The sequence below is a fragment of the Cygnus olor genome, chromosome 4 (assembly GCF_009769625.2).
Source record: "Cygnus olor isolate bCygOlo1 chromosome 4, bCygOlo1.pri.v2, whole genome shotgun sequence".
Lineage (NCBI taxonomy): Eukaryota > Metazoa > Chordata > Aves > Anseriformes > Anatidae > Cygnus > Cygnus olor.
This window is the reverse complement of record NC_049172.1, coordinates 16,698,734-16,719,632: the sequence shown is the minus strand read 5'-3', so window position 1 is coordinate 16,719,632 and position 20,899 is coordinate 16,698,734. Positions and strand designations below refer to the sequence as shown.

The 20,899-nt window shown below is 45.7% G+C and overlaps 3 protein-coding genes across 14 annotated transcripts in view; 1 reads left to right on the top strand and 2 right to left on the bottom strand.

The window, feature by feature from the left end:
• SLC20A2 (solute carrier family 20 member 2) overlaps nucleotides 1-12,226 on the bottom strand; it is a 55,945-nt gene extending 43,719 nt beyond the window's left edge. The window contains exon 1 of one of the 2 annotated variants that reach the window (XM_040555462.1): nucleotides 12,108-12,226. The gene's annotated coding sequence lies outside the window, so the exon portion shown is untranslated. Of the gene's footprint in view, nucleotides 1-9,461; nucleotides 9,883-12,107 lie in introns of those variants that run through there. The other variant, XM_040555463.1, reaches the window with a different exon arrangement.
• Nucleotides 848-14,963, bottom strand: SMIM19 (small integral membrane protein 19). Its single transcript, XM_040555494.1, has 4 exons — nucleotides 14,743-14,963; nucleotides 14,534-14,658; nucleotides 12,456-13,452; nucleotides 848-2,400 (listed from the first exon to the last, which is right to left on the bottom strand). The coding sequence occupies exons 1-3, from the start codon at nucleotides 14,919-14,921 to the stop codon at nucleotides 13,385-13,387; spliced, it is 372 nt and encodes a 123-aa protein (XP_040411428.1). The 5' UTR covers nucleotides 14,922-14,963; the 3' UTR covers nucleotides 848-2,400; nucleotides 12,456-13,384.
• Nucleotides 12,108-20,899, top strand: part of HGSNAT (heparan-alpha-glucosaminide N-acetyltransferase) — a 23,349-nt gene continuing 14,557 nt past the window's right edge. For 5 of the 11 annotated variants that reach the window (XM_040555475.1, XM_040555470.1, XM_040555471.1 and 2 more), the window contains exons 1-3: nucleotides 12,108-12,217; nucleotides 14,075-14,206; nucleotides 20,634-20,878. The gene's annotated coding sequence lies outside the window, so the exon portion shown is untranslated. Of the gene's footprint in view, nucleotides 12,218-14,074; nucleotides 14,207-20,056; nucleotides 20,879-20,899 lie in introns of those variants that run through there. The other 6 variants (XM_040555477.1, XM_040555476.1, XM_040555473.1 and 3 more) reach the window with 2 other exon arrangements.

The window sequence follows — 20,899 nt, the reverse complement described above, 5'->3', positions numbered from 1 at the left end:
AGGGAAAACTAATTATGCCATTTTTACAACTGTCAATCAGTTCCCCAGCCTTGAATTAACTACGTATTGAACTGAAACCGATGAATAAAATGATATGAAGAAAACAGTTGCTCTGAAACCGTGCAATACTTCGCTCCCACAAAGGGCTTAATATTTCAATCAACACTTTCTTTAAGTGTTTAACCAATTACCTCCTGCAGTTCGGTTTTTGTTTTCTTCAAAAGAAAACTGCTTGTTTTCTTCTGCAGATGTGAACTCAGTTGAATCACTTCATGTAATACTAGTAGCTACACGGATTACAATACGTTTGGGTTATATTGCAAGTATTTTTTCCTTTGAATAGGACACAGCAGGGTTTTAAAATAAACATGATCCTTTTCGGTTTTAAAGTTTTCTCAACTGAGCAAAAGTCATTTTCCGTTCTCCAAAGTAATCCAGAATTTAGAACATACTTTTCACTCAAGTACATTCAATTCTGGAATGCACTGAGGCTGCTAATCTAACACGAGATTCGGGTAGGAGACTACTATGTAACTACTTCAAAACATGATCATCAGCTACTGACAGATGTGTTTGAAATTAAAGAATATATAAAAATGGTCCCATCGGCTAATCTACTAATCCTGGGACTTACTCAGAACACGTAAGGAGAATTTCATGGCACAAACTCCAAGGCACGGCTCTCCATCAGAAAAGCCTTCCAGAGTAACATGCGGAAACCCGCACCCCACGAGCCCACCAGAGCAAGGCACACACCACATAAGGCAGAATGCCGGGGAAACACTACGTGCACGCAGAGTCAGAGGTAATGCGAAGAAAAGAGAAATGTTCAGGTCTGCTTGTTCCAGTCAACAACAGTAACTGAAGTTTATTGATTTCAGTTTCAGCAGCTAAAAATCCATGGAAACATTTTTATAGTATACAGACAGTACTATCCCATATCAAATTGTCTATGAAAGTAATAATATAGGCCAGGATTTTCTCACAGTCATTGTGGTTTACTTATCAATTAGTACAATAACACCTATTTTAAAATAGAAATATTACGAAGTGCAAATAGCTTTTTTATCTCAGTATAATTTAGCCGTTCGATTATATGGAAATATCTAAGTAAAGAGATTGGAAAAATGACCCAGAGTTACAATAGAACAGTCATCTACAAAAATAGCTGGACACATTCTCAGCCACTGTCTCTCAACTGTTCCCTTTATATCCACTGCAAAACTGTTTCCAACACGCTAATCACATCTATTCTGAAGCAACAAAAATTATACGATTTCAAACTATTTTCATTAGAAAAAAACAGTCCTTTAACAACTGCTTTTACTCTTGCATGTAATTATATACTCTTAAAGGCCAAATATTCAGCCAGAATGCAAAAATAACCGTAGCCTTTTATTAAGGATAAAAGGCCAGATACGACTTCGTATGAAAAACAAAGATACTCTTTGCTTCTACCAGCAGCACTGCTCAACATAGGAAATTATATTTAATGTTAAAATTTTAAATACATAAATATCAAAGTCTTAATAACTCTGTATCAGAGACTTACTACAACTTGCTGGATAGCATGGGTAGTATTTCCTTTGAAGATACTTCAAGTAACAGCCAAGATTTTCCAGTAACTACCTCTGTAAAAGCTCTCTCTTGACTCAGTAGAACATAATCTGCACTTAACACCCCACAGCCCTGCCAAAACATCTTACCTACCTGGAATGTTTTTGAGAGCAACAGTCAAATAAAAAAAGACTGAACTTATTAATATTTGATTATGTTATCTGTCTAAGGATAGCTTAACAACAATATTATAAGGTTACTCAAATCAGAAGGTCAGCACTATCTTTTTTTTCTTTGACTTATGCACCTGTCACGCTTTTTAGGAAAAGGCTGTTTATTAAATGCAAGCAAAACCCCTGATTTCCTATTTTGTAACTGTCATGGTCCGATCTTCTCCCTACTCGACATATGTATCAACAAAAAAAACAAAACGGAATTCAAGTACAAAGCAGCAGCCATCTAATCCACAAATAAAACCACAGTGATGTTATACTCTTCCTAAAACAAGCTTGAAGCCATGATTATATTAAAGACACAGATATGAGTGGATTTTTCAACTTCCAAACAGATAGGCAAGCAAGGTATTACAATCCAGGGGTGCAGGTGAATGAATAAGCAAGCAAACTACGTGATGTTTGTGCAGCGTCCTCTCAAATCCTGCAATCCCTTCTAGTCTGGGTCTACATCTCCCTCTTCTTTACTCATGTTCTTCTCGCATGGCTTGGTCTCAGAAACTTTCCATGCCTGTAACGGAAACTTGAGCCAACTTCTTAAATGTATGATTTCTTCATCTCCACTCATCATCATCCACTTCTGTTTCTGAGAAGCTCCTCATCATGACACCTGTATCTCAAGAAGCAAAACAGGAAACATCACAGGGATGAAGTAAGGAAAGATGAATAATAATATGCCTCTGTGTCTTTAATAAAATCCCAACTTTCATTCAAGTTCCTTTTAGGAAATAGACTTCCTTGCACAAAAGTTTCACCAAACTAGGTGTGTGAGCACCCCTAGTACCACAGCTAGGGTAAGTAACCGATGATACCTCCTCATCATCATCATGAAATCTCGTCCTCATCATGAAACCTCGTCATTCATGCCTCCATTCCTAGCAGGATGAGCAGAAGCAATCCTGTGCTAGCTAGCCTTATGTACCGTGGGAAGCCTCTTTGGGTGCCAAGCCTGTTGAACTTGTCTGCAGCAGCCAGCTCCATTGCAGGAAGCTGCTGACCCACCTACTGACCTACCCATACTGAGAACAGTGCCGGTTATCTTCACACAGGATCTGTTTGCACAAGTAAGCAGAGGTCTAGCCCACAGGTGATATGAAAAGTGAGGATGTCAGCCTCTCTTTTCCTTTCCCCAGTGCTCCTAAAGCCACACAACATCCACAGGACATGTGCATTTTTACACACTTTGCAGCTAGCGGAGGAGGCGCTTCCTCTGCATTGCAGCACTCTCACTACAAGGCGATCAAGGCCTAAGCTATTTTCAGCCTTTGTCCCCAAAATCACATCCTCAAGCTGCGGGGTGGAGTGGAGGGGGCTTCCCCACCTATCTATTTCCTTGGTATAATGAGGGAATAAATGCTTCATTTTGACAGACCTTTTGTCGCCCAGAGCCTGGGATCAAGCGGGCCCAAAGCCAAGAGCAGCGCTGTTGGGCGCCTAACGACAGAACGGCAGACTACGGCTCAGGGGCAGCACGGCCACACGGCCGTCCTGCACCCAGGGTGAGCAGCCCAAGCCCTCTGCCTGCCTCAGGATCTTACCCGAGCTCTGACCGAGGGGTGTAGGAGAAAGGAGCAGGCAGCAAAGCCAGGCTGCGAGCCAGCTCCCTGCAAGACAGAAGCGCGGAAGCCATTTTATCCCTCCCTGTTAGGGTTAAGGCCGTCTCTAAGCAAATACGAGCACCAAAATCTTCTCCGAGCAGAGGCAGAGCAGAGCCCACCTCTTATCAGCTCCCATCTCAAATGCTCAGAATTCCACCTCCCGTCCGAAATCCGCCTTCCTTCTGCAGAAGCCCTTGAAGCAGCACTCTCTGTACACCGGCACACTTTGCTCGCAAGGACAGCGCTGCCCTGCATCAACTCCTCTCCGCGAAGCGAGGCTGGTGTCCTGCTAGCAAGGAGGGACAGCTGCAGGGACAATCCTGTCCCTGCACCGAAAGGCTTGGCTGCGGTTCTTGCACATTACAGCAAAGAAGATAACTTAGCCTTGGACAGTCAAAGCGAGAATCCCTCTGCCAGCGCTCTGGGTATTGCAGGAACAATAGCTGTTAAGTAACTGGACAGAAATGTATGCGCTGCGCAGGGATTGTATGTCAAAGAAAAATACGCGTTCCCTCATTTCTGACCTCTTCAAGAAGTCCTTTCCCTCAAAAGAGCTTACGAAGCAAACAGCCCTGAAAGCCTGTGCCTCGGTGATGATGGCTGCTATTCCCAAACACGCTATTCCCTACTCAGAAAAGGCAGCCACCGCAGGTTTAAGAGCTTAGAGTACAAAAGCAGAGACAGCCACACGCGTCCCGTCAGCAGGACACCCAGAACATACCCAGATAACCGGCCAATTATTTTCTACCCCAGTGATCCTCAGTTTTTTACCATAATGATCACTGCATACAAGAAACAGAAACCACGATTTCACTGTTTCGTAATCATCATAGCTCCGTATCATTTCTGAGCACCAGGAACGATCTGGCAACAATTAATTCAATTAATTATCGACATCCTCACTCATTAATCAGGTGTCTACACTCAGCATCTGCACAATAGAGATTACAAGACATCCCCGCTGCTCACTGTTACATGCAGAGAACTGCAGGAAAAGATTAATATTTGCAGCTGAACCTAAATGTCAAAAAGATCTGACGCCAGCTGTCACCTGGATGCCTGAAACAACCAAGGAATTTTTCGGTTTTCTTTTGAAGAGACAACGTAGTGGCAGGCTGGTGCTTCTAACTTTGATCTTCAGAGCAGCCAACACTGGCAGGGGAATTTTGTAGCTCGATAACAAAACACAGAAACCTCCTGGGCTATTAGTTCAATTACTACATTTTGGCAAGGAAGCTTTCCCCTTATACCTTGGGGAACATCTTTAGATAGAACAGCACATGTTTTAAAGGCACACATGCCCCGAGGATTTGGTGTAACTGTTCATGTACTTAATTTCTTTGAGGGGAGAAATATTCCACAACAACTTGCTTGCAGGACTGGTATTTTTCCTTGTTTCCCCAGGAAACAAAACTTAAATAACCACGCCAACTATCCACTGCACAGTCACGTACATTGTTAGGCCAATTTCAACCACCTCTGATGGAAAAGGACAGAGATATCACAGGTGCTCCTCTCCTACAAAAGACCTGTGCCACCAAAACTGAGGAAACTGCCAGAAAACCCACCTGCACTAGCTCAGGTGCTCACAGAGCTACTTTTTATCTACGGGGCAGTACAGTGATGCCTTAGGTGCTCATACTAGTTTCCATTTTCACATGGGCTGTGGCCAACGTGTTGGCAAGCAGTCCTCTGGCATCCTTAAAGGCACTCAGTCAACAATTGTCACCTTTCACCAAGGAGAAGCTGGAAAAGCAGACATATGCTGCAGTATAGGTGGCCTCAGGAAACCCTAAAAAAAAAAAAAAAGAAAACCAACCACACCGCAAAATGCTTCTCAATCCTTTTCAAGAAAATCCTGCCCAGGGAGGGTCTGCTGCAAACTGCCAGGACAGGTCAGGTTCTGGTCCGTCTGCCTGAGAGTTGTGCCTACCGTGATCGTGATCCGGACCAGATGCTTCGGAAGGTGGAGCAGCTCCCAGGAGTGAACAATGGTGCGATTCACCCAGAGGGGAAATTCCTTCCTGACCTCATCAATTAGCATGAAGGTTTATATCCCTAATTTATTTTTAATCCTATTTACCGCAACTCTGGCTATTGTCATCATATATATAAATGTCCAGGTCTGCTTGGGATCTGACTAAACTTTTGGCCTCAATAATATCATGTGGCATAATTGCACACAGTTTCAAATGTACTGATTTTCTATTTCATTTAACATCCCTTTGTTCTTGCACTATGGGAACTATTAACCACCTCTGCTCCTTCCTGGGGCTCCAGCTGGCTTGCAGCACAAGCTACTGTGCCACGCTGCCTTCTGGTACAGAGCAAGAACAGGATCTGCAGGCCTTTAAGCTGCAATTTAGCAACTTTATCAGTTAGCCAGTGAGATTTCTATAAGCAGAGTTTCTGGGATCTGCTGGAGGTTGGCAGCTCCATCCAAATTTCACAAGCCCCTACCTGCTTACAAACTTCCCGTTTTGACTTTTTCCACCTAAGATATGCCACCCTTAGAAGCAAACTGTTTCGCCCAGTGCTGTGCTCTTTGAACCCCCCTGAGATGTTGAGAAATTCAGTTCTAAAAGAACAGAGAAGCAGCACGCCATCCCGGGCTTTCCAAGGTCGAGCAGGACCCTCTCCCTCTGAGCAAAGAGCTCCCCTCCCACCTCCATGCCTGAACAAAGAACTCGGTGTCCAGCTGAGCAAAACCCATCCCATCCCGCTCTTGAACAGTGTTCCTGAGGGCTGCAGGTTCCTCTGTGCACTAGCTTCAGCCTGGGTCACTACTTATGGAGGAGCTGAGGATGCGCTTATGGGGATTATTACACCAAGTACTCACTACAGCCCCAGGGCAATTAGTCACTGCCATTCCTGCTAACGCAACACTTGCAAGAGGCATCAAGGTATAAAGCCACACCTTCACTCAACAAAAGTTTGGTGAAAACAAAAATTACAGCTACACATCCAAGCAGCAGAGGGAGGAATGTTAAAGCAGCCTCGAGGCTTTGGCCCCCCGAAACACAGTCCTCCTCTCAGTAATGTGGGCTGTGTTTTCCTCTCCCAGCTCCTGGAGCTAAAACTTTGGGTGCCTGACCACAGGTTGGTAACCCCCAAGCCCCCAGGAGAGAAGGAGGAGGTCTGGATGATATCTTATGGGAGTATCTCACAGCCCTCCAAAGAGATGAAAGAGTTTTTACAGCATCTCTGAGAAACACCATGCTGTTTTACCACAAGTGTTTTGATTATGGGCTTGGAACTGGCGAATTACGGCTAGAGGATAGTTCTTTGCCTCAAACAAAAAGCAAATTACACCTTTTCATCCCTCTTTAGCGGGATCTTCAGGCAAGGAACCAGTCAGGAGGAAACTCCTGTCCCAGCTTTAACATGAGGTCGGAAAGCAGATGGAGCTCTTTAATGATCAAAACCCTGCTAACAGCACCGGTACAGGCACCATTTGGCGAACATCAGCTCATTGAATAAAGCTATCCTGTGCAGCTTTTTCCTCTCTACAGGTCTACCATCTACTGACTGGAGCCAACAAAATCACAGGTCTCACAACAGCAGCTAAATTGCTCCATTGCATACCCTCAGCGACTCCCCCATGATGTTTAACAGGCACACAGCAGCGTTAGACTCTGCTCCCAAGCAGTGATCTTAATACTTCCTTTCTAGAGGCCGTGAATGCCTTCCCATTCTTCCAGCTCACATCTGTAAAGACTGAACCGAGTACTTCTACGATGCTCTTAGGCAACCCACTCAAGCTGCGGTCCAAGCCACTAGTTTCAGAGCACAGCCACACCAGCTTCTCCAGGACCTCTGATCAGTGGTTTGCATTTGGCATGTCAGGATTTGCTGAGGTTGAACGAGAAGACAGTAATGACAGAGAACTATTCTCCCATCAGCACTGGCAAAAGCAATCTCAGAGGCCTTAAGTGCAATAAATACTTTTACTGCTTTGGGTCGTCACTGAGTTTCAAGTGAAAAAGATGTGATGCTTTCTGTTTGTCAGATACAAAAGCACAGTTTTGGTAAGGAAATCTTTTAATGGACTCAACAAAGGTATTTTTGGCTGCTGGAATTCTCAATCTGTTGTGCTAATAATAGCTTTAAATAAATGTGCAATGCAAGCAGTACATACTTTGCCTACGAAAAAATCTGCTGGCCACTTACAGATCATGTGAACTCAGTTATTTAGTTGTGCTACGAACACCAGTTATTCCAAGCCTTATCTGACCGTAGATTTGGATCTAGGTAGCGATGGCTCTGCCACACACCAAGCGCAAGGCAAGCCACAGTTCATCACCAAAGGGAGGGAAAGTTCCTATTAACAATGGTTGCTGCCATTTAATGAGATGGTCATGAAGAAGAGATAAGACTGGAAAAGCCTGAGCCTCCACCCTCCCAACCTTCCCTGTGCAACGAAAAAGCAAGTCTTTTTCCTCTACTATCACTCCACCCTTTCTCTGATGTTACAGCATAAAAAAATTGGATGCCTTCGACTATTGCTCCCTAACGTCCACCAACCAAAGCTCTGGAAGACCATTTTCTCACTTCCTTCCTTCCAGCTCTGCAGCAGTCAGTAGAAGGGTTCCCCGAGTTGCGTTTTACAAATGGGGTCACCACCTAAGTTGGTTGTGACATTGCTCACGGGAGCACGGAGCACGGTCTGAGCAACGGTAAAACAGAGCAGCTCAAATACACCGGGTACTCTGCGCCAGGTCAGGTTCACAGCAGCTGTTCTATTCACAGAAAGACATCTGAGAGAAGTGCCATAAATAATGAGATCACATGGAGTCTCCTGTTGCACAACCAACATCCATCCTTCCTACGCAGGAATTTATGCTTCACACCCTACGCCGTCAGTCAAAAGCATGTTACAAGCTGTGTTTTCGGGATGATCCAGAGGATATTTTGGAAAGTGATACAGCCCTCCTGCTGGCCGACTCTTTTCAAAATACTCTTTCTCTTCTGTTATAAAAACGACAAATGTTTCTATAATCTTGTCCTAACCGGGGTCTCTCTCAGCAGCAAGCTATAGATCCATGAGTGCCTCTTACACATCGTAGGTATCTAAAACCAGATACAGCACGTGCGAGTCTGACAGCCTGATGGAAACCGAGGGGAACTACTTTGAAGAAGTCTTCATTCATGTGTACAAACGGACAGCATTTTCTCTGACTCCAGTTTCAGCAAATCCCCAATTTGAGCAGCCCCTCTGAGGATTTTCAATCCATGTTACAGTTAGATTAAAATTAAAGCCCGTTCTCCCTAAACATCTCATTCCTAGGCCCCTGCGAGGGGAGAATCACTTTTCAAAGTGTCTAGTTATAACTAAGAATAACGGCATATAGCTATTGTATAAGAATTAGTTCAGTTTTTTTTTCCCTCTTTCTGGAGTTTTGCCACAAATTGCTTTCGAGGGCTTGGTTCAGAAATTCCAAATTCAGTTTGTTTTTTCTTATTGAGAACTAACTCCTTTTAGCAATTCTGTTAATCTTGGAGTTCAGGGTTATTTTTATTAAAGTAACGCCCAGAGTTTAGGTATTCCATAAAAAGACCAGGAATTATTTTTATTAAAGTAACACCCAAAGCTGAACATTCCTTGCAAAAAAATATCAGGCAAAGCGCTTCCATTCTTAAAATGGTTCTTCGCCCTTTCCATGTAAACACAGAATTCATGGAGATGACTGAGCACGGACAAGTTTTATCAATGTTTTTCTGTTTGTTTCAGAGTTGAAAAAAAGGTTATTTAGGCAAGTTAAGCCTTTTGCTCTTAGCAGGACTGCTTCTTCTCCCTTATCTTCTGTTGCAGAAAAAGCAGCACCAATTTCCACTCCCCAGCATCAGGTTTCTCACTGGACATTTCCACCAGCTTTGGGGTGTTGTGCCAGTGTTGACAATGCTCCACCAGTATCTCTGGTCGCATTCAGCATCTGTCCCTTAGCCAAAAAGGAGTCCCACTGCCTTTGGTGAGACCGATTTTGGATGAAGCTTGGTAGGCTGCAAGAAGCTTGCTCCTTATCCCTGAGTTCATGCCACAACAGAAATGGGGCTGCAAAGTAAAGGATCTTACCTCCATTCTCATGGGCCTGAGGCACGGAAACCTTCTGCTCTGCGGCGGCAGCCCTGTCTCAAGGACAAGATCAAGTGCTGTGTTTTTGTTTGCGTGGCCGTGTTAATAAACTAGGTCACATCACCCAGGTTCCTCAACGTGACTAAAACACGGCTCAAGCATTTGGAGGAAAGAGGGAATGCCTTTTGATCCCTGCTTCCGATTCTGAGTTAAGCACCTGTGACTGAAGAGTGCACTCTGTCAGCAAGCCTCCTCCAAGCACTTGTGCTCTTCGGGCATAACAGGCCAAAGACATCATAGCATTAATGACACGTTGTCCAGCAAGATGCTCCTTCCTCACTGAAGAAGGCACGTACTGACAATTTTCAACTTCTTTAATGTAGAAATTAGGGCTGGGGCAAAATCTTTTCACTTCCTCTGAAGGAGAGGTTGAGTGGCAACATACCCACCCTTCTCTCCGCAGCGTGTATAATTTCAGCTTGCCCAATAGTGGCGGCACTCCTGAGTTTGGGAGGACTTTAAAAGGAGTGATTATGCTCATGGAAGTAAGCTAACATGAATAAACTGCTCAGGCAACAGGGAAACATTCCAGAGCCCTGTGCTGTCACCAGGCTTTTGGCCAATGCTGCTTAATCATATATGCAAAACATAATTACGGAAAGATTCATCACAGGTTTGAATATTCTCAGTGAATAATTCTGCACTGTGCTGAAGAAGCTTGCCTGCAAACCGTCCTCAGATGAGAGCACCGGGATCTCCTCCTGGTTTGCAGAGCTTCTGCTGCTGTCGGTAGTACAAGTGGTACAGCACTAGCTTCCTCTGCGGGTCTCGCAACCAATCAGCCAGTTTCAGAAGAGAAGTTTGAAAGCATCCTTAGCAGCACCCGAGCATCACACTGCTGAAATTTATAACTGCTAGGGCCAGGAGTTATCGCAGCAGCTGTTACAGGCTGTGTTCTCAACTGGTCCCGGCTGGCACATGCCAGTTCCTACTATCCAGGCACATAACACAGACCGGATTGAAACTCAAAGTGTTCACGGCACAGTGGAAGGTATTTCAGTACAAAGCCCGCAGGTTGCAGAGTCTGCAATGTCTTCAGCCTTAAACACAGCTGCGCTCATCATTTATACAAACCTAAGACCCTCTTGAGCCTTGTCATGGGATTTATAAAGCTCTATCTGAAAAGCTTTGATCCTCTTCGCAACACTGAGTGCAAAACCTAGCCAGCCACATTTCAGCGAGGAGCACAGAGCTGACTCTTCCACCACTTACCAGAAGACTATAATTTTCACATAAGATTATAGAGTCATGGTTGTAACTCTACTTGAAGACTGCCTTTACAAAGATCTGACTGTTCAGCAGCTCCCACGGGAGCAACAAAGCGGTCAGATTCTCTAGAACACCCGAGATTTACCTGACAGCTACTTGCTAATGCTTTTTTACACTACCTTACAGATGCTAAGTTCTAACTGACCTGAAAGCCTTCCCTCACATGCCTTGTGCGATCAGACACCATTAAATCTACATATTGTAATAGCTTTTTTAAGAGTATTGGGTAAGCTAGAAATAAATATTTGCCTCTGTACAGCGTTCTTGAGAATAAACATGACTAAATATAACTTTAGCACAATTTTTTTTTAGTGGTCATAAGCTTTCCCATCCAAGATATCTAATAATTCAGAATAAGCAAAGACTGAAAATGTTCTTGTGTACGCCTCCAAGTCTGACTACTGTAAATTGGCACATACAAAAATCTATTGTCTCTGTGCTATCTGCAATGTTGTGAACTAACAGGTAAAAGTCAATGCAGACATCTCTGAGGCAAAATATGAAGAGTTATGCCCTGACTGCACCTTCTGTCCCACGTGTACTGTAAAACTGGAATGTAACACCACCAACAAAACAGGGTACAGTTTTGCTGGGACAGAACTTCAATAGATGCACTTCATATGATCGCAGAATGGGTTGGGAGGGACCTTAAAGATCATTTAGTTCCACTCCCCTGCCACGGGCAGGGACACCTCCCCCCCCCAAACCAGGTTGCCCAAAGCCCCATCCAGCCTGGCCTTGGGCACCTCCAGGGATGGGGCATCCACAGCTTCTCTCGGCAGCCTGTGCCGGTGCCTCAGCACCCTCTGAGAAAAGAATTTCTTCTGAATATCTAATCTAAATCTACCCTCTTTCAGTTCAAAGGCATTACTCCCTGCCCTATCACTGCACTCCCTGACAGTCCCTCTCCTGCTTCTTTTTTTTTTCCACTCGCGTCAGGGAAACACATCGCTACCCAGCTCAGCCGAGGGGAAACCCGTACAATAACTCCCCACAGACGGACGGGCGGACTTTCAGCCCCAAGCAGGGGCTCGTTGTGACACGCTGCTTTATTGAAACGCCCGGCTGCCGAGACGATCTCCGTCCCCGGGTGGGCGGGCAGCGTGGCTGAGCCCCGGCAGCCCGATGCCGACACGCTCTCCCGCTCCACGCCGCAGCGCCCCGCCGGCCTCGCCATTCTCCCGCCCCGAGCCCCCGCTTTCTCCTCAGGCGGCCCCATCCCGCCTCGCAGCCGCCCCCCGCCAACGGCCGGGCGCCGACGGCCCCCGCGCGCGCCGCCGCCGAGGGGAGGGGCGAGGGCGGGGCGGCCCCACTCACCGCGCGGCGGGCGCCCTCCGAGCAGCAGCAGCAGCAGCAGCAGCAGCAGCAGCAGCAGTACCAGCAGCAGCCGGCGCAGCCCGGAGGCGGAAGCGGCGTCAGGAAGTGAGGTCGGAGCTGAGGGGAGGGCGCCGTTTCCGGGGAGGGGGCCCGGCGGGCTAAGCCCTGCCGCGGGTAGGGGCGGGTGGGCGCTGACAGGGGGCGCGGACGGCCCCCCTCCCCCCCCCCCCCCCCCCCCCCCCCAGGCACAGAGAGCCTCGGGGTAGCCATTTGGCGAGCGGAGCCGCAGGCGCGGCCTGCCGAGGGTTTACCTGTTTAGCACGGTATTGGGAAATAAATAATCTTTACCATGCGCTCCCGGCTCCGCACTGCGGGTGCTCCGCTCACCCCCAGCCTGTTCGTGTAGAACTTAGGAACTACAGCACGATACATCTTCGAGTAGTTTTCGTGGTTAGATGCTTTTATTAAAAAGTCGTTCCTGCGTCATTCTTTAAATTAACCGATTTCATGATTTACTTGGGGAAAAAAATAAGTAACCAGGGTGTGATGTCTCTTCTGAATAAACCCTGTGCTTTTTGGTAGCGTTTCCGTTCACACAAATGTTTATAGACAATCCTATTCTTTAAACCAATTTGACTAAATTTACCTAACTGCCATTGCTATAGCATTACAGTATTTGCTGCAAGCGTCTTTTAGACCTGCGTCTCGCTGCGTACTTCTTACTTCTTGGAATGTCTCAAAGAAAGGCTCACAATACTGCATACAAACCAACGTGGAGATCACAATCTGCTCCACGGCCAGCACCGCTGCTGGTTATCAAAGCTCTCTACCCTCGTTAGGTGGTAAGGCCACAGTATCTTCACTCACGTTTACTGAGTGCGTTCAGCAAATTCAATGCGTGATCAAGGAACCAAACAGTTTTCTGGTAGGCAGTTCCTGCCTTACTTCCTCCTGGGTACTATTAACAGAGACGGCAGGAGCTGATTTCCAAGGTGCCGGCAGTAAACATCGATACGACAGCACTTCTCCACCCTCAGGGGCTTCTCTGAGCAGGTCTGTCCTGTGTCGGGTACTTTCATGCCGAATATTTTGGTAGGCATTCAGTTCACTTCAGGGGGCTCAGAGAAAAGCTACCAAGAGCAAAGCTTTTAGGACTGCCCCTTTCCTTTCCCCCTTGCCTTCAGCTGTGTATTGATTAAGAGGCATTGAAAATAGCTCCACACTGACTCCCATTATCAACGCTTGAAATAAGTCCTGCATTCCTACAACTGTGGGCATCACTCCACTGAGAGCTGTACACTTTCAGTCTGTTTTGGTGGCTGCTGCTGCTGTTCATACTTCCGTGCTGAAAAAAAGAAACACTGATCAGCACAAATCACACTCATTATATACATGTACATACATCTACGTACGTGCATGAGTACATACGTAATATATACGTTATATATGTATACAGATAACAAGCAAAAAAAAGATTTAAGATCTGACAAAGTAATTTTGCAGCTTTGGTACACAAGGCCTGGTCTCAGTCACCACAAGGAACTTGTCCTTTAGCATGTGCCCTTTGAAGGTCCGAGCAGTAGTGTCACAGCAATATTTCTGTACGTTAATGGCAAAAAAAAAATCCATTCAGATCCTTTCATTAAAAAATAGAATTAAAGCCTATGGCTTCAGAAGTACTACAACAGGCAACCTGAACAACTCGTTAGTCACATAGCAGATCTGCACTCATCTCCTCCACAGTATAGGAGCCACATACTAACATTTACTTCAGGAGTAATCTGGTTAGCAAGGCAAAGGAAGATCAAAGAGTTGTGTGTGGTGCAACATACAACGCCAACGAGCATTCCTCTGTTGGAAGTATGCCCTTTTTTGTTTGCACAGAATGCAGTGGCCTGGATTAAGAATCTTTCCATTTAGAAGGTAGTTTCAACTCATTATGTATTTCTTGCCCATTTTCCATCTAGGTGTGCATACATGGCAGAGGTGAAGCAAATACAGGTGTTTTGGTGAAGTAGGCCTGTGGGATATCAGAGCCACAGCACTCTTTCCCATCTCCATCCTGACATCCAGCAAGATGGGAATGGCAGCACTTAGTGGTATGGTAAAATTCTCATTTATTTTCAGCATATGAAGTTGAAATACTCGATTCCCCACACAGTCCTCAGCCGTTTTACAGTTATGTCCACTTTTTGGCCACATTCACACATCCCTGGCCTTAGGATTTCTTTTTACCTTCAACACCAGCTGTGTTTTGACAACTGCGCCCCCGCTCTGTACTTCCTCACACCTCAGTCCGGTGCCCTGTGCTCCCACAGAATCCGTGTGCAGGGGGCCGCAGCCCCACACGGCACCCCCACCACATGAGGACACGGGCTCAGGGCCACCCCACGCAGGACCCACCCACGGCCCTACAGCACCCTTACCGATGGAGTACATCTCCAGCTGCTGCCGCAGGCGGATCTTCTTCATGCTGTCGTAGAAGTTGGGCTCGGGCGGTGTCTCCGCGGCAGGAGGCAGCGTGAAAATGCGCAAAATCCTCCTCTTGTTCCTGCGGGGCAAGGCACGGTCACGCGTGGGGCCGCCACGCATTCCCTCCCTTCCCTTTTCCCTTTTTTTTTTTTCCCCCCCTTACCGCCGCGCGTAGACGAGGAGGGCGAGGCTGGCCAGCACCACCAGCAGGTACACGTTGGTGGCCTCGTTCCAGGCTTCGTGCACCGAGTAGTCGATGGCGCCGCTGTCGCCCAGCGCCGCCGAAGCGCCGCCGCCGCCTCCCGCCCCCCCGGCCGCCGCTGCAGCAGCCGCCGCCGCCATGGGCGAGGCGGGCGGTGGGAGGCCGGCCGTCAGGGGCGGTGCGCGGGCGGTGGAAAGTGACGTCGCGCCGCCTCAGCCTCCCCGCCGACATCTTGGGGGGAGTGTGCTTCCTGATGGCGTTGTCCCGCAGGCGGACACTGTGTGTTGTTATTAGCTCCGTGCTTTTATTTCTCCTCTAGCTGATGTTCCTAGTCGCGGGGAGAGGGGAGCGCTTAGGGGATGTTTTCTCCCCCCATGTGGCACAGGCGACACAACTTGCTTTTTGCTTTCACGCCGCCTCTGTCTGAGGGAAAACAAGCAGGCAGAGCAACAGTAGGATGTACGACTTGAGAAGCTCTGAAAGCTTGGCCCGCATGGAGCTAAAAGCACCTTCACCCGAGCTGGTGACCACGCTGTGGGAGAGCATGAGACTCAGCTCGGCGGTGACTGGTGTCCAGAGAAAAAGAGGCTCAGATTGTCGAGTGCTTTCACTTCTCTCATAGCAACTAAATTTGGCAGCTTAAGTTGCCAAAACAGAAATAGCACTTTCCAGATTTTTATTTATTTATTTATTTTTCCTGCCAAAGTGGGAGCTGCTGGCTATGCGGCTGCTGGAGAAATAGAGCTTACTCTATGCTCTATACATGCCTAATGCCAAAAAAGCACAACTACGTGATTATGCTTTGGCAAAAAGGGGGAGCAGAGAGACCATTTTGGTGCAGAAATTTAAAAAGTCATCTGAAGCACTTACTGAGATGCAGATGAACTAGGTGGGCAGAGGATGTCGTAACACACGCACATGCTCATTTTCTTTGTGCTGCTTCATGTGGCACGTTTGAGCCATGTTAGGCTAAGCGTGCTGTCCCTTCTCTGCGCTGCTTCATATCTGTCTCTGGTCCTGATACTTCCTTTCACCATATCTTCAGATACCACAACTATTTTGGTGTTGACATAAGTACTTTTGAGGGCATGATGCACCTAGCCTATTTCAAATGTTCAGGATGAGTCCACTTTGTGCCTAGGAAGTACCTCTGGTCCCATACTGATTTGAGGAGGGGATATAGACACCTCGCTAGGATGGGATCTGCTATACCAAAGTCTGACCAGGTGGGGGGAACTTCATCCTTTGGGTACCTGTTTTCTGAATGCAAGATGTGCCAAGTCACCTAGCTTCTGTGCTATGGGACAGATTGATATCAAGAGGCCTCAGGTCAGGACATAAAGGGATAGGAGATGAGAACAACCAAAAATAAAAGGCTAAGTCACTGTTATCATGAGAAAAGTTTCTTGCCCCCCATGGTGTGGGAAAGGAGAGCTGAAGAACATCAATTAGACATAATTCTAGGTCATTAAATGGGGATGGCACCCGTGCACAGAACTGTGGAAACCACTAAGAAAAGGAGCCTTCAGTTACGAAATATGACTCAAAACAGAAACCTAAGCCCGATTTCACAGGGATTTTAAACAGTTTCTCACAAAGCTGAGGTTCTTTGTTCATTTTTTTAGTATGTTTAACTTTTTGGCTCACAGGCCTGGCAAAGTGCAAATAAAGTGCATGGATCTTCTTTATGTTTCACTACTACCTGTATGCCTCACTTCCAATCAGGCTTCCTTGTACTGGGTGTAGAGAAGGTACATTTAAGATCTATCTTAAGGTGCTCTTTGTGTTAATCCTGCAGCTTCGCTCTGGACTTCCCAGGACTCGGCACCCAGGTTCCCTTCTGGATGAAACCAAGGCCTGTATCCACAAAACATCACTTCAGCTCTCAGGGTTTTCCTCCAGCACGTAGGAACGGACTCTGGGTCACTCAGCAGGTGCTTGATCTCTGAGTTAATTAATTGCTCAACTTAAGGCTCAGATAACCCACCCACCCCTAACCTAGAAGAGAGACAGAGAGACCTTGTTCCCCCACATATCCCTCTGAAGTTAGTAAATGTTAAGCTGTGGGTAGGACGGGGTTAGGTTGTGGAGCACAATGTTTGCTGCTGTGGTGAGTATAACAGCTTTGCAAACTTGAGAGCAAGGAGTGATCTCCCACTTGTTGGCCTTCTGCAATAGGATTTCTGGGTGTGTAGGCCTTCAGTGCAACTTTCTTTAGGAATCTGGCTCAAAATCCAAAGCTGGTAGACTCCAAAGCTAGGTTAGCTTGCGTTGGTATGTTGTCCTTTCCTTTTGTAGCCTGGGCTTTTGTTTTAGACTTAGGCTCCTGAGCACCTTCAGAAATTGGAGCATAAGCTGCTGTTGAATTTGGTCAGAGCAAAGTCAGGCCTTGCAGTTGTAGTTGTGTGCCAGATGTGACCTGTCTTTGTAGATTATGTAGTTTATTTGTTTGGATGAGGTGGGATGGAATAGCCAATCCTGTGGTATGCTGCTAATGCAAGAGGAGGACATTAGTTGTTTTCTGTTTCTTATTCTAAAGCTGCTCTTAGGGAGCAGACTCATTTTGTGCTGTGCCTATGTAGCCTCTGACCTCTAGCATCCTGGGCTGTGATCAAAGCATGTCGGCACCAAACAAATAATATATAATAATAATAATAATAATAATAATAATAATATATGGCATGGCACAAGTTGTTCTGGCAAAATGTAGCCAGTGGGGACCCAAGCTCAGTGGTTTGGTTATCAGCATTGCACCTTTCAGCTATAGTGAAACTACACAATCCCTCACAGGAACCAGTTCTCAGGGGAAAAAAATGGATAGCTGTGTGATTTAATTTTTTTAAAAATCCCAGCTTTTTCAAAAGTGGGAACTTTGATCATTCCATGGAGAAATCTATCATGAGCTTCAGTCCCATAGAAACATTGAGAGAATTGCTGAAAAATCTTCCAGCTCTACAAGGAAACAATTCACTTTCTGAAAGTCCTTAGCATTTACCAGCTACTATAGATTTGACTGAAAGCTGCTGAACATTTAACAGCTTTGAAGATCCAGTTACTTCCTATACAAAATGTGAATGCTGGAAACAGAAAGCTTTCTTTTCAAAATTATGGCCAACAAATCTGAGTGTGTCTATGTATAAAAAATATATAATTTTTAATGGATTTTGAGTTACCCCGGGCTAAACAGAATCAGAAATTGCTGAGACATAAATATCATTGTAATGTAAATATATTTAATCCTGATAAATACTGGATTATAGACTTCAGAACACAGACTGGCAATTATTGGAAATCATGTGGTCATCTCAAGTATACAGTATTTCAATTAAAATAAAACCATAAAATCCTTTTTCTTTTTTAAAAGCACTATCTACCATATAATTTATTTGGTTGAACTCTACAAATACATGCATTATATCATGCTAGAAGAACTTGAGAACCACTTTTTTCTTGTTCCCAGGGTCTCTCAACTATTGGTAAGACATTACAGTCATAATGATAGAATCAGTTTACAGTTGCAAGTTCTGCCAAATATCTCACAATTATATTTTGTGAACAACACTGCCTCTGTTTCACAGAGATAATGATCTGATGTTTATGTGGCACCAAAGGAAAACATTGATTTAGAGTTGTGATAGAATTTCAAAAAGTTCATGTGGTATTCTAAACTTCTGATACATTTAATAGTTACCACTGCATTAAATACAGAGTAGCATGGACTTTGAAGTATCCCTCAAAAAAAAAAAAAAAAGAAGAAAAGGCTTTGTTCAATTAAACAAAGATGTGCCCACTTTATGTCTTCAGCATTTACCCAGACCTACATAGCAGCTGGTGTGGATCTGCATGCAATACTTTCTACATCTGATGGTGTTGAACATACAGATGAGTTGCTGTAAAGGCTGCTCACCTGGATTTAGGATTATAGGACTGCTTTTAGGATGTGACCTGAAACCTGTGTCACACAAATTGAAACACACTACATCAAACTTCAGCTACCAAGGAGCCTGCTGCTAGCAGGCAGTTTGGAAAAACAAAACAAAAAACAAACAAAAGAAAAATAACAAACACCTACCAGCATAACCTTGACAGTGCTATTCTTTGGATGATCTTGAGGAGAAAAAGAAAGCAGTGAGCCCAAACTGAATCTGATACTCTGCTCTGAGACAGTTCCCATTCTGTGTTCTGTGGTACAAACCATACCCAGTAAGCCCTAAACCTTTATTGGGAAATCCATTGGGAATTTGTTCTGGCAACTGTGTAGGACCAAGGGCAGAATGAGTGGAGCCCATACCGGCAGCGGGACCTGGTGCCCTGACACAGTTGGCATCGGCAGGCAGGCTGTCAGCAGGCTCAGCTGGCACGTCCTCAGCCTACCTGGCTCCTCTGCTGCTGGTACAGCAGTGCCCCATCTGGGAAGCCAGCAGGTTTCCATCTGGAAAAGAAATAGCACCCAGGTGCTATTTCTTGAGTCTGGGAGACAGCTTCTGCTTTGGTTGTCTCTCCGGCTGGCTGGGCTGGGCAGGATGTGTTCTGGGGGTGACAGAGGGGGCATTGCCCACCAGACACATAACAGCTGCTTGTACCGAGGCAGAAAAGCCCCCAGATGTTTGCCAAGACAGTCATTGATGGTGAAAATTGGAACGGCCAGAAGAGGGAATTAGACAGAGGGGAGGCAACTGCCTGTAGGGCTGTCCTGCTTCTTCTTCCCTTTCCATGAACCCTTGCCTAGACTCCAGTTAAGGGAAAAGGAGCTGTAAATGAGGGAAGAACAGGGTTCACGCTATCTTGAGATTGTGGAAGGGGTTAATTGGGAAGAACAGAAAGAAGGAGAGGCTGCAAACTCCTCTGATTTTACTGAAAGGGTAGAAGGAGGTGAAACCCAACCTTGGTTGAGGTTGGACCAGGCTGTCATTAAAAGGGATGGTAACGTACACAAGAAAGGGAGGTGGCCCCTTCGTGTGGGGTGGCTCTTCTGACAGCCCTTACATCTGCCTTGGTACTACAGGCTTGCAAATGCAAATACAATGCCTTCTTTCAGGGGTACATTGAAATATGCTAGCAAAGCACTGGCTCCAAGGCCAGATCCTGGCTATGTTTGGGCATGAGACTGCAGCCGCTAACTCGAGCTAAACTGACCTTCATGCTGCCATCTAGTGTTCCCTCGTAGACAGAAACGACATCCCCGAAACAAAACTCTAAAGCTTCATAATGCTGTGTTCAGAAAAATGTAATTTATTCTTGCTGAAGTACAACACACAAGCTGAGTAGGAGGGAGTGGGGAAGAGATGTGGAGGACCCAATGCTAAGGGTGAATGTTTAGGGCAACACCATTTTTTTAAATTTGTAACTATTTCACCCAGGCAAGGGGTTATCTTACCTTACCTCCAAGGCAAGATAATTATTCAGAACGAGAATTTGTTACCATTTATTTTTCACTCTGGGAAATTAATAAGGCTGCTTGCAAGGTGCAACAGAAGAGCAAGAATCCAAGCAGAAGCTTAACTGAGAGACCAGCATGAGAAGCCTGGCAGGTTCTTCTTGTCTGTCCTTGCAACTGTCATAAAAGACAGCATATTTACTTCCCAGCCATCAGGTGCCGATTTTTCTTTCAAGTACACATAATGGCTAACAAGAGGTAACAAGATGCTTCTGGGGACATGCAAAGGATATGACTCTTTTCCCTTCAAAGTTTGATCCCTGGCTTTGAGGACTTATAATAGGATTCTTTTCCAATTGTTGTACATCCTGGCTTCACGCTGGAACTGTAGAAACCCGATTAACCCTATTAATAACTCATGGGCTGGATGATATAATTACAGCAGGCAGCATTATTTTCTCCTAATTTTTTTAAGGTGTTTTGAGTCAAAGTCCAACACAAACGTGAAGCATACAAAGTTACTGCTCTGTTTTGGAGACTGACTGCTGAGCTTTGATTCCTGACAACTGAAGCAGGAAAGACACCAGGAAGAGGTCTGCTGGCTAGGACTGCACAGCTGGAAAATGGCAAAATCAGCTAATTTAAGAAAATAGACTGTCCAGTGGGAAAAGAAAGCCACAATGCCTTTGAAGGACTCCTGCTGGCATTATATGGCGTCAGGTATGAATTTTGTAATTTGCA